The 14,964-nt window shown below is 37.6% G+C and overlaps 1 protein-coding gene across 3 annotated transcripts in view; it reads left to right on the top strand.

The window, feature by feature from the left end:
- Nucleotides 1-14,964, top strand: part of abch1 (ATP-binding cassette, sub-family H, member 1) — a 41,540-nt gene that overhangs the window by 11,556 nt on the left and 15,020 nt on the right. For all 3 annotated transcript variants that reach the window (XM_044213607.1, XM_044213606.1, XM_044213608.1), the window contains 10 exons: nucleotides 1,322-1,429; nucleotides 2,702-2,795; nucleotides 5,535-5,609; nucleotides 5,842-6,022; nucleotides 8,056-8,152; nucleotides 8,256-8,424; nucleotides 8,996-9,096; nucleotides 13,799-13,869; nucleotides 14,258-14,307; nucleotides 14,810-14,866. In XM_044213607.1, coding sequence (XP_044069542.1) covers nucleotides 1,322-1,429; nucleotides 2,702-2,795; nucleotides 5,535-5,609; nucleotides 5,842-6,022; nucleotides 8,056-8,152; nucleotides 8,256-8,424; nucleotides 8,996-9,096; nucleotides 13,799-13,869; nucleotides 14,258-14,307; nucleotides 14,810-14,866 — 1,003 coding nt within the window. The remainder of the gene's footprint in view (nucleotides 1-1,321; nucleotides 1,430-2,701; nucleotides 2,796-5,534; nucleotides 5,610-5,841; nucleotides 6,023-8,055; nucleotides 8,153-8,255; nucleotides 8,425-8,995; nucleotides 9,097-13,798; nucleotides 13,870-14,257; nucleotides 14,308-14,809; nucleotides 14,867-14,964) is intronic.

A 14,964-nucleotide genomic window follows, 5' to 3' on the forward strand; every position in this document is an offset into this window, starting at 1 on the left:
TCCTCCGAGGCTGCCACTCTACATTCAGCCTCACCCCGGCTTGCATCACCATCCAAAGTCTGAGCTTTAACCAACCTGATCGGCAGCTCAGTTTGCAATATGCAACATGTTTATGGTCCCATTGAGCAAATGATCATATCTGCAGAGCCTTGATTGATCAGTTCTCTCACTAACTTTCTGCTTGTAACTACTCTGTTTTGGAAGAAAAACTTTCCACTCAACTGAACTTCTACTGTCAGCAATTCACATTTTAATCTTTTCCACAGAGGAAGAAGCTGTAAAGAAAGTCTTGTTCTCAAGCCATAAAAGGAAACGATCGAGCAATACAAATTAAAAATAGAGTATTTGGCATTTCACCAGATATTTCTGTTGGAGCTCTGCTTTAATCATTAAGTTGAAAATGTGACTTCATTCTTTATGTGGAATCCAGACAACTGTAAGATGTGAGAGAAAACTGACAATGTTGTTGTGATCTCTCAGGCACTGATAGAGATCAGTGAAAGTGATAGATTACTTTATTGCCCTTTTTACATTCTGCAGTTATTGGAGGAAGAATAATAACAGCTCTTGATTCAGATCCCTGATTCATTACAAAGACCCTTCTGTTCCAAAGGAGCCCCTCCAACCAGCTTTAATTAGCATTTCATGTAATATTTATGTCATGTGTGATGTAGCAGCCTGTCATGTTACTGAGCTGCAACTTCTGGATAAAACTCCTACTGGCAATTTTTAAAGAGGAATCGCTGTAAAAATTATTTGTGTTATATTTCAGACCTTGGCGTCATCTGTTGTGTTAATGATTTTGCAACACGCTGCAGAACAACAAGTGAGTTGTTCTGCAGCATTACATGACACACAGGTTGTTGAAACTGTTCACGATACATAATATGAAAGACATTCCTGGTATGAATAAACACACCTTTTAGCACGTGTGCACATCGTCTGTTTCTGTTTCAAATCATTCTTTCTTTTGTCTTAAATACAATGTGGGATCAGTCAGCTAATGCGTGATACATTAAAAATGTAAAAAAAAAAAAAAAGATAATACTAATAAAATAAGGTCAGTTTATCAAAATGCCTCTTCCTCCCAATATCCGTCGCTCAGGTCTTGTTGTTTTCCTCCGTGTTGTCAGGCAGGTTCGTCCTGCAGGTTTTGTCTCTGCTACTTTCGGCTGCCACCACCTCCCTCGGAAGTGATTGGCATGCATAGAGGCGAGGTGGATCATCAGTTACGAAACAATTAGGAACGTGGGAGAAAATTCACTGTTGTCATCCTGTGGCTCTTTTTGTTTTCTCACTTCGTTTCCTGTGTGTGTTACAGCGGGGGTCAGAGGCGCAGGGTGTCTCTCGGAGCGGCTCTGCTTCAGAACCCAGAGCTGCTCATCCTGGACGAACCGACAGTCGGAGTGGACCCTGTGCTCAGGGCCAAGTATGTAACACACACACACACACACACACACACACTCATAACTGTTTCTTCCCACGGTGGCTGTTATCCAATTTTTGTCATTCTCTGAAAAATACAGCCCTGTTGTTTACCAAGATGAAAGATGAACAATTCACGTCATTTCACTCATAAAAACATAAGAAACTAAAGGGAGACACTAGATTTACATACATTTCCAGAATATATCCCACTAGTAGTGAACTCAACAGAAGACCTGTATAATCCTGGCAAAATAAGATATGAAAATCTCAATATCCCTAGTGATTAGTAGAAGTATTTAGTAGTGGACCTTCCAATTCTTTGTATCTTTCATTTTCATAGCATTTGTGACTTACAGCCGTGATGGCTGACAGTAGAGAGTAACAGAAAACTTTTTGAGAGACAAAGATGACACGTGACCAAAGGTAATCAGCAGGATTAGAAGCAGTGACATTGCAGTTACATGGTAGTAACTACTGTAGGAGTCAGTGATATGGTGCCTGGTAAAAAAAATCATGAGTAGAGAAATAAGACATTTTATTCAGCAGGAACAGTTGAATGAGTTCGCAAAATAGCATCAGTAAACTGTAATGTATCCTTAAACACAAGGAAAAGACAACATTTAGACTGTAACGTGATTAATCAATAGCCAAAATGCTAGAGGAAATCTTTGATATCACAATATTGATGTATTGTATTGTATGTATGTAATATTAATGATGTCATATCAATATATTGCCTGGCTGTACTAGCTATGGGAATCAAGATTACTTTCCTGGTAACTCACTTGGCTGTAATTGCTCTTCAAGAGCTTGTTAGCTTGTTTGATAAGTTTTGCTGTTGTTGCTTGAGAATTGCTTTGATCTTAACTTTCCCCAAAGCTGTTTTTTTGTGACCTAAAATTAATCTAGCCTTGTCACATGGCATGCAGGTGAAAATAGCATCTAACAATGTCCACGTTTCTATCTTGGAAACATTGCGGCTTCAATATTACAGCTTGGCAACTGGGAAATAATTTGTATGGACAAACTCTACACAACCATTTAGGCATATGTTCAAGCAACCTTTTTGAAAGCATACTGCCCTCCCTCAGTGTGTTGTTCCAGTCTCATTGTATAATAGCACCACAAAGCCTCATCAGATCAGACGGCTGGCAGGCAAACTGCTGCTGGCGAAGCTGTGAGCTTTTTCAGACTACGATTTTAGGAAAAATCCATTAACAAGCGGGTCAAGTGTTATGTAATTAATTTGGTTTCTTCGGTCTCTTTCTTCGAGGATCTGGCAGCATCTGGTGGAGATTGTGAAGACGGGGAAAGTCTCTGTCATCATCACCACACACTACATAGAGGAAGCGAGGCAAGCCGATGTGGTGAGATAATTCATACATGCATGGGGACACACACACAGAACCCACATGCATGCACATAATCACACAAGGACAAATTAAGCATAAATACACACTCACAAACAAGAATCAGGGATTCAGCTGCAAAATCAATAGAAGAAAGCACCACATCCACACTAGTCCTCATGTTTCGCCCCTTCGTAGAAAAACAATGAGTCCATTGATATCTGCACTGTGTCAACATGTTAGATGAAGTTTGTTCTTTATTAGCTTTGACAGGAGGAACAAAAGTTCGCATTGAATGAGAGACTTCCTATAGAGAAGCTCTCTTGTGTCTTTATTTTACGTTTTACTGACAAAACAAAAAGTTTGCTTACATTTTAAGTTTCTTGTTCATTTCGTTTTGTTCAGAATTTCTTCTTTTTGTTCATGAATAAGTTTGAAAGATAAGCCTGGTGATCTTCTATATTTTTCTTATTGTCAACAAATCCTATGAAAAAACCCAACAACAATAAATTGATCCGACTAACAAGTTTTGTCTGTGTATCCAAAGCCTAATATATCTTATTCCTCTGTGTCATAGAGCTTCTTTATTGTCTAAAAACTATTAAAAACACATCAGTGAGCCACACTGTTGCACTGGATGACATTTTCCTTCATTATGATGAACATTGGCACTCTAGTTTAGTTTCAGGTCAAACCCACATACATCGTCCTGCTGCTGTATATTCACTAGGGCACCTAATATGTATTTATCCGCCACTGAAAATAGTCCCCAACAAATGAACGATTTACAACTGAAATTATTCAGCCTTTTTTTTTTATTTTAACAAAACAATAATGTTTGTGACCCAAACAGCAACAAAGTGCCGCAGACAGGATAGATGGACTAATACATTTACGGTTTTGGTCTTTTCATGTGATTGTTTAAAGTAAGGAAAATGTAAAATAATGCCAGCTTTATCCATTAAGTGCAGTCTGTGTAAAAGGATATGTTTTAATGACACTGATACTTATAGTTTTTTTTTATTTACACAGATAAGTAATGGTCATGCTTTTATACACAGAAAAATATGAATTACTAGAAAGTACTAGAAGTAATTACCTGAAAGAAGTTTATTGGCTATGACTACATAATTTGTATCATCTGATCATGGTGCAATAGATTAGATGATTGGTCTGGACATTGGACCTTTGCAGCTGGTGACTCAAATCTGTGCTCAAAACTGTCTGAACCCCACCCAGCGAATATATTGTGACAGACAGAAACAGAAGGAGAACAGGAAGTAATGCAGACACACATTTAAAAATTCAGTCACCAGAGAGCTGTTACAGACTTTTTTTGGTTTCATTTGTGCACATAAAGTCACAAATTTCAGGCAGAATCATGTCAAAATACTACTGACAACTAGTAGATTTATGGTAAATGGTCACACACAAGAACAACAGTACAAAGTATGTGGGCTCTATACATACAGTAAATCTATAGCCCCGCATTTTTACAGTACATTTAACACCCATGTCACCTTCACTGCTGCTCAAACTAATGCTTGACTCAGCATAAATCCAGTTATTCCATGAATTCAATCATTGTTTCACCAGTAATCTCCATTGTATGTGAATACCGCTCAGCTAGCTCAGTAATGTCTCCATTCAGGGTTAAATGATTGAAGGGTGGAAGAAGATCACACAGACTGAGGGAGAATGAGGTGGATTTGCTGATTTATTTCAGTCTCTGTGACTGTTAAAAGAACTATGTCAGATGAAGTAGCACACAGTACATCACTGCACTGCCAATACAATAGGTCGATTTTGATCACTTAGCAACTGCAAATTTTGTTTTACCCACTAAAGAGTTTGACAGGATAAGTAGGACAGAAATTAATTAAATCACAGGAGACACTTTTGAAAACCAGTTTACTGCTCTGTAACTGGCTTCTTGCTTATATCTGGAAAGTCTTGATATGATAAAATGATACTCGTTCTCCAAAGAGTTTAACACCAACAGGGATAAAAATGAATTATGTAATCTGTATTTTGGAATAAATAAGAACTGTACAATTAGCATGAGAGACATAAAACACTCTAATATTTATTTATTTGTAAGTTATTCCCACGATCAGTTATCACAGTTTTACCAATAGAGAAATTAACCATAGAGAGTCTAAACTGTGGGTGTAGTTTTGAAAATCTTTTGGAAAATTTTCAGCTGTGAGAACTTGTAGATTTGTTCGAATGTGGAGGGGTGCTGAATTGATTGGCAGATTGTGTTCTAGTGTACAAAATATTTTTTTCTTTTAAAGTTTTGTACTCTTCATTGAACAATCTAATATATCAATCCTTTATTTGTTGTTATTTGTAGTATTTTCTTTTTCTTTATTGAGGAAAAGGAAGTTGAGTGTGTTGTTGGACTATTCAGGAACTTTATGGAAATGTTGACTAGATGTTGTTTCTTAAACTCGAGAACTGTGGTGTCCTTTTTTTGTACGTTTTTTTAGTTATTGTTTTGAGGGGGGTAGTTATGGATTGGAATTGAAGTTTTGATTTATGTGCAGGTGCCATGATCTGTTGTTTGATTTAGATTTTTGATGTTGTGTCTCTTCACATACACAGGATGAAATATGTCCTGTCCATAAATAAACTCGTTGCATAGTTCTGCCCACATTGTTGCTTTAAAAAGACAAGAACATCACCCATAAATAACACTTTTAGTGAACAAATATTCTCTCCAAACCAGGCTCAACACTCCTGTCATTTCTCCAGGTCGGCCTCATGAGGAATGGCTGTTTGTTGGCTGAAGGTCCTCCAGACGCAGTCATGAAGCAGCACAGTGCAACAGTGAGTACTAATACCCTCATGGGAGGTATGGACACCCAGGGGTGCGGGTAGTCAGGGCTGGGAGGTTGATGATGGGACCACAAAGCAAAACACTTTTATACTCTGTAGCACATCTTGTAAACAATGGCAATTCAAGGTGCTTTATATTCAGTATTATATTAATGATAAGATACATGTTTATAAAAAAGTGAGGTCCCTGGTCCCTGTTGACCCACATTATCTTCTGCTGCAGACCCTGGAGCACGCCTTCCTGCAGCTGTGTGAGACGTCGGACCAGGTCGTCTCTAAACGGGAGTCCAGTCCGCAGGGTGGGCCGCTGGCGAACAGCCAGTCATTCGAGAGCGGGCGGGACGAGAGTCGGCCAATTCTCGGGGTCGGACCAGGAGCTGCAGAGGAAGTTCCCAAATATTCAGGTATCATTTTGAAACACGAAGTACAGGTCTTATTTCAGTTTATTAGATTCCAAAACAAATATGACCATTATCTGAAATCCTTATTGCAGTGTTAATTATCAATAAATCTCTTCAAAACATATAGGATCCAGTCTGTATGACTGGTTTAGATTCCTCTAACTGTGAAATGGCTGCTTAGAAATGTTTGTGAGGGTATCACAGTGGTCTAGGGGTCCAAGATGGCATACCACATGACTGCAATGTCCTCAGATGTGTGATAAAAGGGAAAAAATACAAACTCTGTCTTCTTTAACATTTGCATTTTAAAAATGATAATGGCAACAACACAAAGTAGGCGTCTTTGGCTGATTAACAGTGGGGTCTTCATTTTTACATTGGCAAATATATATTTGTGGCGTGTAAATATTGAGCAATGTGAAATACTGTTGAGTTACTCAATGGTGGAGGAAGTATTCAGATCCTTTAGAAGTAAAAGTACTAAAACCACACTGTAAAAAATACTCTGTTACAAGTAAAAGTCCTGCATTGAATATTTTACTTAAATATAAGTAAGTATAATCAGGAAAATGTACTTAAAGTATTGAAAGTAAAAGTGCTCCATGCAGAAAATGTCTCTTAAAATTAAAAATTTTAAAAATGTTTTAAAATAATTAAATGATTAAAACTTTCGTTTAGTTGATGACCCACAGTGTAACAGGGGAGAATACTGTTTTTTACCCCAAATACTCTTTGATTTTTAATTTGTTTTTCAGTCCAGAAAAGCGACCCGAGATCATTTTTGAACCACAACTGTGCAATTGGGCTCTAAATATTTTGGGAACCCGTTTTTCTTTGGGCCCTCTGCAGTCTACTCAGTGGTTAGATAGGTTTAAATAGGTTTAAACTGTGATTTCAGTCCATAGTATGTTCAGCTGCTATTCCTGATCCAATTCCAACAGTGCTAACCCCAGACTAACCTACTATTTCTATTTTGAAGTTTTAAGAATAGCTTTGCTAAAGCAACACGCCTGTTAATTCCAGCTTGTTATTGGCATTATTGTGCACTTGACACTGAAACAGGAACCTGTTCCTATTTAAATCTGCACAGATTTTAATGCTAAGCTTCCAATTTAATTTACCAATAACTGCTGATTTCTTATAATCTTATTGAAATGTTGCTCAGAGTTATCTTTGTCTCTTTCTGCCCTTTCAGTTGTCAGTCTGATTGAACCATTGTACAGTGTTTTGTTCTCCATGTACAAAACATTACTGTTTTTTGCAAACCCTTCATTCAAAATAACATCTATTTGTGAAGAAGACTTTCTACAACCTAAAAGCATTAAAGACCATTGTAAAATACAGAGTATTCTTCTCAGCCATCTGACTGTAACGAATCAGGCTTTTGTGGCAGGCGACTCCAAACTTTTGAGTGGTAGTGTACATGTACACACTGTTCCTAACACACTATTGCTTACATACAAATCATTCATAGAGTGAATTGCAGAAGGGCCTCTGGAGCTTTCCAGTCCATGTTGTCACTTCCTCTTTGAATTAAGATCATTGCGCAAGTGAGTTATCAGTGGCTGCCATATATTAATGAAGCTGCTCTCATTTCCTTTTATTTTGGAGTCTTTGCATGGGAAGATTTATCTTTACCATTGCGTTACAGAGAGGTTTTTTCTTGGATCCAGTTAAATAGTATGCATTTTCTAGCTAGGAAAAGAAGTTAGCAACTTAGATCTACAAGAGTCTCCTGCTTTCGATGGCAGCCCCAGTAAAAACTACCTAGGATCTTTAAAACCTCATATTTTATAAACTCTTTGTAAACTCTTTAAATCTTAATTTGTAAAGTAACGAGTAACTAAAGCTGTAAAATAATTGTAGTGAAGTAAAAAGTACAATAAGTAGAAAGTGACATAAAAAGAAAAACGTAAAGTACAAGTACCTAAAATTTGTAGTACAGTACTTGAGAAAATGTACTTAGTTACATTTCGCCACTCGAGTTACTATTTGCTTGCAACCTTTTAGAGTGTGTACTTGTTGTGTGTGTTCAGCGGACTGGAAGGTGCGAGCCAGACACGTGCTGCCAAAGTGGAGAAACATCGCTGCCCTGATGATCAAAACAATGGTGCGGATGAAGAGAATGCCAGGGTATGATGTAGTTAATATTTAATAGTAATAAATAGCAGAAGTTATGATGCTCGACATGTTGGTGCAGAGTTTATGACTGTTACCCTCTCCCCTGTGCTCGTAGCTCGTTGTGTTTCCAGTTCTTGCTACCCGTCATCCAGGTCTCTCTGATATGTTTGTGTATTGGAGGAGACCCAAAGGGGATCCAGGTTGCGGTGGTTAACAACGAGACCGCCCCCTCTGCTTACAGCCATTCACTGCTCTCCTTCCTGGACAACTCTAGCGTGCACCAGGTATTTATTTGGCCTCGGGAGACGTTAATATTAATACACATCAGGCATGATCACACCCTCTGTTCTCATATTAAGTGTCACGACCAAACAGGAAGTGTGTTTTGTGTATCTGAAATGGTTCAGTGCTTCAGAAAGGAAGTAACCAGCCTCTCACCCAGTTGTTATATTTAATGTGGCTTTAAGCAAACAAGTTTCACTTCTGTTCACAGCAGAACAAACACTAAGACTTTTATTTTCTAGGAAATCAGCAAAAGGGAAAGGTTGTTTCTCTGTGTGACACTGAACCACAACCTTTCAATATACTGTATAAAACACACACAGATACTGTAAAGTGGAGATCAATTATCTAAGTAAATGAGAAATATTTCCCTTCTCTGTCACTAAAATGTTCTTGAGCAAAGCAACCCCAACAGCTCTAGTGAAGCCGCACAATAACAAACATTAGAAGCTTTGAATGTGTTTTACTGGATACAGATGTGCAGCACAATTTCAGTCTGGTCAGTCAGCATTCACTTGATTTAAAATATAGTGTATAATATATAAATGATGTCTGTTCTTTATATATCCATAGGTTCCCTTGTCCTATTCGGATGCTTTCGATGGCATCTATAACGGAGAGTACTGGGGTGTCATCGGCTTTGGCAAGAACTTCACCAGCTACCTGACAAAAAGGTGAGAGAAACAGGTTATTTTCTGTGCCACAGTCATCATTAAATTATTAATCACTAAATGCCAAACAAGGTTACATCATGTCAGGTTGCTGATAGAGTCCAGCTGACACTATAAGCTTCATGTAGAGGTGGTCAGCCCCCCCTTCACATACTGTAGATGTCTGCCAACATCAGCAACATATAAATGCAAAAATGCAAATAAGAACCCCTGCATTGTGCTCTCTGATTTGCACATACATATGTCCTTGCGGAGATAAAAAGGTCCTCAAGTGATTGATACAACAAGAGAGTCATCACTGGGACTTGTAAAACACTTAATGGAAGGACAAATCAAAGAAGACGCATAATTATGTTGCTGCCTGCTGTAGCGCCCTTTGCTGTAACTTTCAGTTGACACAAATCCACTTATATAGTGTTTGTGTTCACATACTCACATATTGGACATTTTTAGCGAAACACATAATTTATGTCACAGCGTTTAGACACACTGTTCAAAGCAGAGATGTAAAGAGATACTCGATGTGTGTCGAAAAACAAACTGCGAGCATAGGTTTAAGTAAACTACGGTGGCCCTGAGAGCTAAAAGTACTGCAACACATGCAAATAGACAAAACACAAGCAAATTAAGAAAACATCTTCACCAATTTTCAGATTTTTTCTAAATGCTGTGCATGTGTTGTCAGATTGGTGAAGATGTTTCCTTGATTTGCTTGTGTTTTGTCTATTTGCATGTGTTTTCTTAAGATGCAGTGCGTTGAGCTCTCAGGGCCACCGTGCTAAACACTGTCACAGAAAATGCACAACTTGGATTTTCCAGCAAGTCCGCACGTGAATGTAAAAAACTTCAAAAATGAAGTGCCAGGAGCTTTAGTCTGACATGTTGGTGACTTGACATGTCTTAACATTTCCTCTGCTCTCCCCTCAGGTCACAATTAACACACAGCATTGTTTTTGTCCCTGATCTTGCTTTTCCTTCCTCATTTGCCTTACCTTTGATCATTTCTTTTTATACATGTCATAGCTGATACTTATGATGTTATGCACCTGCAAGGCAATGCTGATTCCAGAAGGCTGTGTTTATGTGCGTCAAAGGGATTTTTACAGAAAAACAGACCAGCCAGAGCAGAGACAAACTCATCACACAAAGAAACATGATAAATATATTTGCTTACAACTACATTTTATTATGATAAAAAAAACCAACAACATTTGTTTTACTGCTTATAAATGCTAAATAGAGGGGGGTTAAGTATTACCCTTCTTTTTCCTACAAGCATAACGAACTTTGGTTTTTGGGTGTCGTGGTTTTGGGGTTTGTGTTCTGTTATTTCCTGTTTTATTTTGAAATAGTCTCCTTCCCTCAAGTGTCTTTTAGTTTTGCTTCCTGTCATGATTGCTGTGATCAGTTTCACCTGTGTCTCGTTGTCTCCCTAACCAGTGTATTTAAGTATGTGTCCTTTGTTCAGTTGTTAGTTTGTTGTTACACCTCTGTCATGCGCTCTGGTTTGTTGTTTCCCTGTACCGTGACTGTCCACCGTTGGATTTTGTTTCTTCTGTTTGAGACTGATTATCTGCTGTGAGCTACTGTTGCTTGCCTTCTCCAGTGCAAGCATTTTTGTTACTAAATAGTGATCTGCACCACCTCTGCCTGCTAGTCTGCATTTGGGTCTTCTTCCCTGGTAGTCCCTGTTTCCCAGCTTTACTAATAACACTGGGTGAAGGAGTTTACCATGCTCTCTGAAAGCTGACTGAAGCTAAAAGTAAAAGAAAAATGAGGAACTTTAATATATTTTGATGCAGATGTAGAACTTATTTTTTTCACCCCCTTTTCTGTTACTTTCTCTCAATTCAACTACGTTGGGCTTTATTGGCATGGGAAACATGCCAAAGCATGTGTAAAATAAAGACAAAAAAGGGCTATTAGAAAAAAATAAAAATAAAAAATATATATATATATATATATATATAATGAGATGGAGAGATATATCTATATATAAGTATATAGTAATACATTTTAACTTGCAGTTAAAAATATAAATACAAGTAAGTGAAAACTACATAAACAAGATTTTGAATTTTTTTATTTTATTTTAATGAATGTGTGTGTAGGTCATTCACTGTCCCTCAGGTTGTGGCATTTTGTGGCAGAAAGATATGCCCTGTCTCCTTCTCCTAGGAGTATTTTTAATTTTAAGAGCTCATTTAGCTCTTTGGAATCTGAGATTAAAGAGTTGAACTTATTAAAGTAAACGTTTCTTATTTCATTGAATGTTGTACATTGTAGGAGGAAGTGCATCTCCGTCTCAACCTCACCTGTCGAACAGTGACCACATATTCTGTTTTCTTTTGGTTGCCAGGATTTTTTGTCTTCCTTTTTTGATTGCCAGTTTGTCGTCACTGAGCCTGTACTTGGTTAGGATCTGTCTCTGCTTTCTATCGCTTACAGTAGAGAGATATTCTGCCAACTCATAATCTCTTTTTAGGGCCAGATATCATACTGATCTACTTTGGCTTTTAGTTTCTTCTTTCCCATGTTCCAAGTAGGTTTCTTTACATTGCCTTGTAATTTGGTTTCCTCTGATTGGTGTTTGGAAAGCTGTGTTGTTGTGAGACTCGTCAGAGTGTGTCTGAGGGGGGACAGTTAGTCTCATCACCAACTGACATAGGGGACTCTTTTCTGGGCTCAGCTTTTGGGTTTGGAGGGTGTCTAGGGCGCTATAAATGTGAGCGCTCTCTTTTGAATGTTAATTATCAGCAGGTATCTGCCTAATCCTGCTCTACATGCATTTGTTGGTGTTTTGCTGTGTACGTGAAAAATGTATCTGCAGAATTCTGTTGGATGTTTGTCCCAATGGGTAGAGCTATAATGACTGAGTGGACCCCATACTTCACTACCATACAGCACAATGGGCTGGATGACTCTGTCAAATATTTTAAGCAAAATTTTAATTGGAATTAGAAAATTATAAAATGTTCTCTTAATTGCATTTAGAGCTCTTTGAGCTTTTTCTTTTAGTGCATTCACTGCCATGTTGAAACTCCCTGATGCTGGTATAACTCATACTGTGTTCAATGATATGATTATTAATGGTAAACTGGTATTTATTCTCCTGACATCTAGGGCGTTTTTGAAAAATCATGACATTGTTTTACGCTGATGACTAACTAGAGACTTCACCTCTTTATCTAGGAGGGAGAGGCCAGGAGCAGCACAATGATCCAACTGTACAGCAAGTTCATTTATATATACATTAAATAAAGTCGGGCTTAAGTTGCAGCCCTGACGAACACCTCTTTTCTGGGTGAAGGATTCAGTTTGTTTGTCTACAATTTTTCTCTCTCTCTCTCTCTCTGACTTTGACACACAAACATAAACACACACCGAAATCAAACTCACACCTCATAATTGCCATCATGTGAGTCCTAGAGGATAAAGGGCACGAGTTGTTGTTGTTGTTTAAGGTGTGAATCACAGTTCTGTGTATACTGTGTGTGTGTGATACCTGGGTAGACAGTCTGGTCCTTCCTGTCCCTGACTTACCTGGGCAGGTCACAACTTAGCACCGACCAATCAAACGCTCATTCTTACTGAGTCATGTGCCGTTCATGTGACAGACCTGCCTGAGGAAAACAAAACGTGTCTTCTCCTACGTCTCCTGGTCATGTGGAAATGATCTTAACTGTTCAATTAGGGTTATATTATGGCTGATACTCTAATAAACTAGATGTGATTTCATAAGGTGAAAGGTTTATTCATTGTCTTAATTATTGTGTGGACAAGGCATGATGGGTAAGGAGTTAATGCAAACCTACCTTGTGATACATTGAGGAAAATGTAACTGTTATTAAGGGAAAATTCACTGTATATAAATAGTATAGGTGCTTCTCAGATGTGACGATTTGCAGCTTTTCTTTGTCTGATGTGATTATAAACTTTAAGTTTTAGACTACTGGTTGAAAAAAAAAACAAGCAACTTGAAGACATCACTTTAGGGCAGATAATCAGCAGATTAGTTGATAATGAAATTGCTGTTCTACAGGTGGAATTATTCTTATTGGTTAAAAAAAGAAGCTGAGACAAAGAACCACAGCTTTCATGGCTAAATGCCATTTGCCTGCAAGTTCGTCTGTCTTTCTTTTAGACTTCTTACAAACACTGGAGCGGGACATGGTGGTTATTGCAAAGATATTTAAGGGTTTGTTACAAATTAGGGGAGCAAGGCAAGAAACAATTAAAATCCATCTCCACTAAAGCAGGAAGAAACTCAAGGCCTGGCTGCTAAACAAGGTTGAATTAGTAGAGTCATGTATGTTCAAAATAAAAGGGAGAGCTTTAGAGTTGTTAAAATGTGTGGGTTATGCTACATGCTTCTGAAAACAACTTATTTCTTATCTCCACCCTGTGAGGAGTATTTGTGACATAGTTCAAAACACAAAACCTGAATATTCAATTGTTACATGTGTTTTGCCTACATAAAGATATGTTTTCACATTTTTAGAGTAAAACTTTCACAAGTGTAGTATTTTGCCCGTTTATCATCACATAAATCTACTCTGCTACATCTCTGTCTAGTTATCTTGTAATCTGTCTTGTCTCTCTTATTTTTGCTCCTATTGCAACATTTGCATTCCAGTTTTATTGATTGTTGCTGAACAATAAATTGATTTGCAAATTGATTATGACCATGTCCCTGATTTTACAGGATGATGCAGCGGCAGGTTTCTAGAGAGGTGGTTGATGGAGGATCAGTACACGTCTGGCTGGACCTGACAAGTAAGAAGCAAACCCTTCTCATAGTTTGTGGTCTTTTTGCTGAAATGGGTCAATTTCATTGCATTGAATAACTGTCATTTCAATGCGTGGCAAACAACTCCTTGGTGCAATTTAAAGTATTATTTATAGTAATATTAGTAATATTCTAGTATGGGTTTTGTTTGATTTCTTGCCGGAAATCATATTATACTATTAGCATATTTTGGAAATATCAAACATACTGTTTCATTAAATTGTGAGCATTAACGTGTACTGTGCATGTACTAAAATATACAAAAAATATACAGAATCCCAGTGGAAATATTGTCATTAACATAACACACTACATCATCTACTGTGAATCTGAGAGGCTGAAGTTGTTAATTTTTGCTGTTTATGTTTTGTGTAGATCGACAAATTGCCTTTATGCTGCAGAAGAAACTACATGAGGCCTTTCAGGTATAAACAGATTTGTTTTCTGCTGTTTGTTTTGTCAACTGGAGCCTTGTGCAAATATTCAGATGGGAGATACAAGCAGAAATCATTCAACACATCCTGAAAACACAAACCCGTCCGTCAACATACAAGTCGTTACAGTATAAACTGACACATGTGCTGTGTACAGGAGACCAAAAACACTCCAACGTAACATAACATACTTGGCTGAGTGTCCTTGCTTTAGGGCAGCATTATATTTCCCATAGATATTGCATATTGATTTGGCACTTTCTACTATTATGCATTACACAAAACCAAAAAAAAACTTCAATAACAAATTTAGTTGGTTTTTAATTACAGCTTTGTAATCACATCATGATTACGCTAAAAGTTGATAAAAAATAATACTGAATCATCGCCTAGCCCTAATATATAATAAGTTACAATCTGCCATGACACACTAAATATGTTTGACCAGTATTGTTAAAATTGTTAAGATAGTCTCTCTGTCCTCTATTCGCAGGCTTTTGTGGAGAATAAGTTGGGCAGTATGTCGTACCTGGTCGACCTGCCAATAAAGGTAAAATCACAGTTTATGGCATAATAAAAGAATAAATAAGAGTGTAATAACAACATAGAAATGTTTGTATTGCAATCTTAAAAGGGACACTACTTTAC

This window comes from Siniperca chuatsi, linkage group LG11, assembly GCF_020085105.1.
Source record: "Siniperca chuatsi isolate FFG_IHB_CAS linkage group LG11, ASM2008510v1, whole genome shotgun sequence".
In the NCBI taxonomy this organism is placed as follows: Eukaryota; Metazoa; Chordata; class Actinopteri; order Centrarchiformes; family Sinipercidae; genus Siniperca; species Siniperca chuatsi.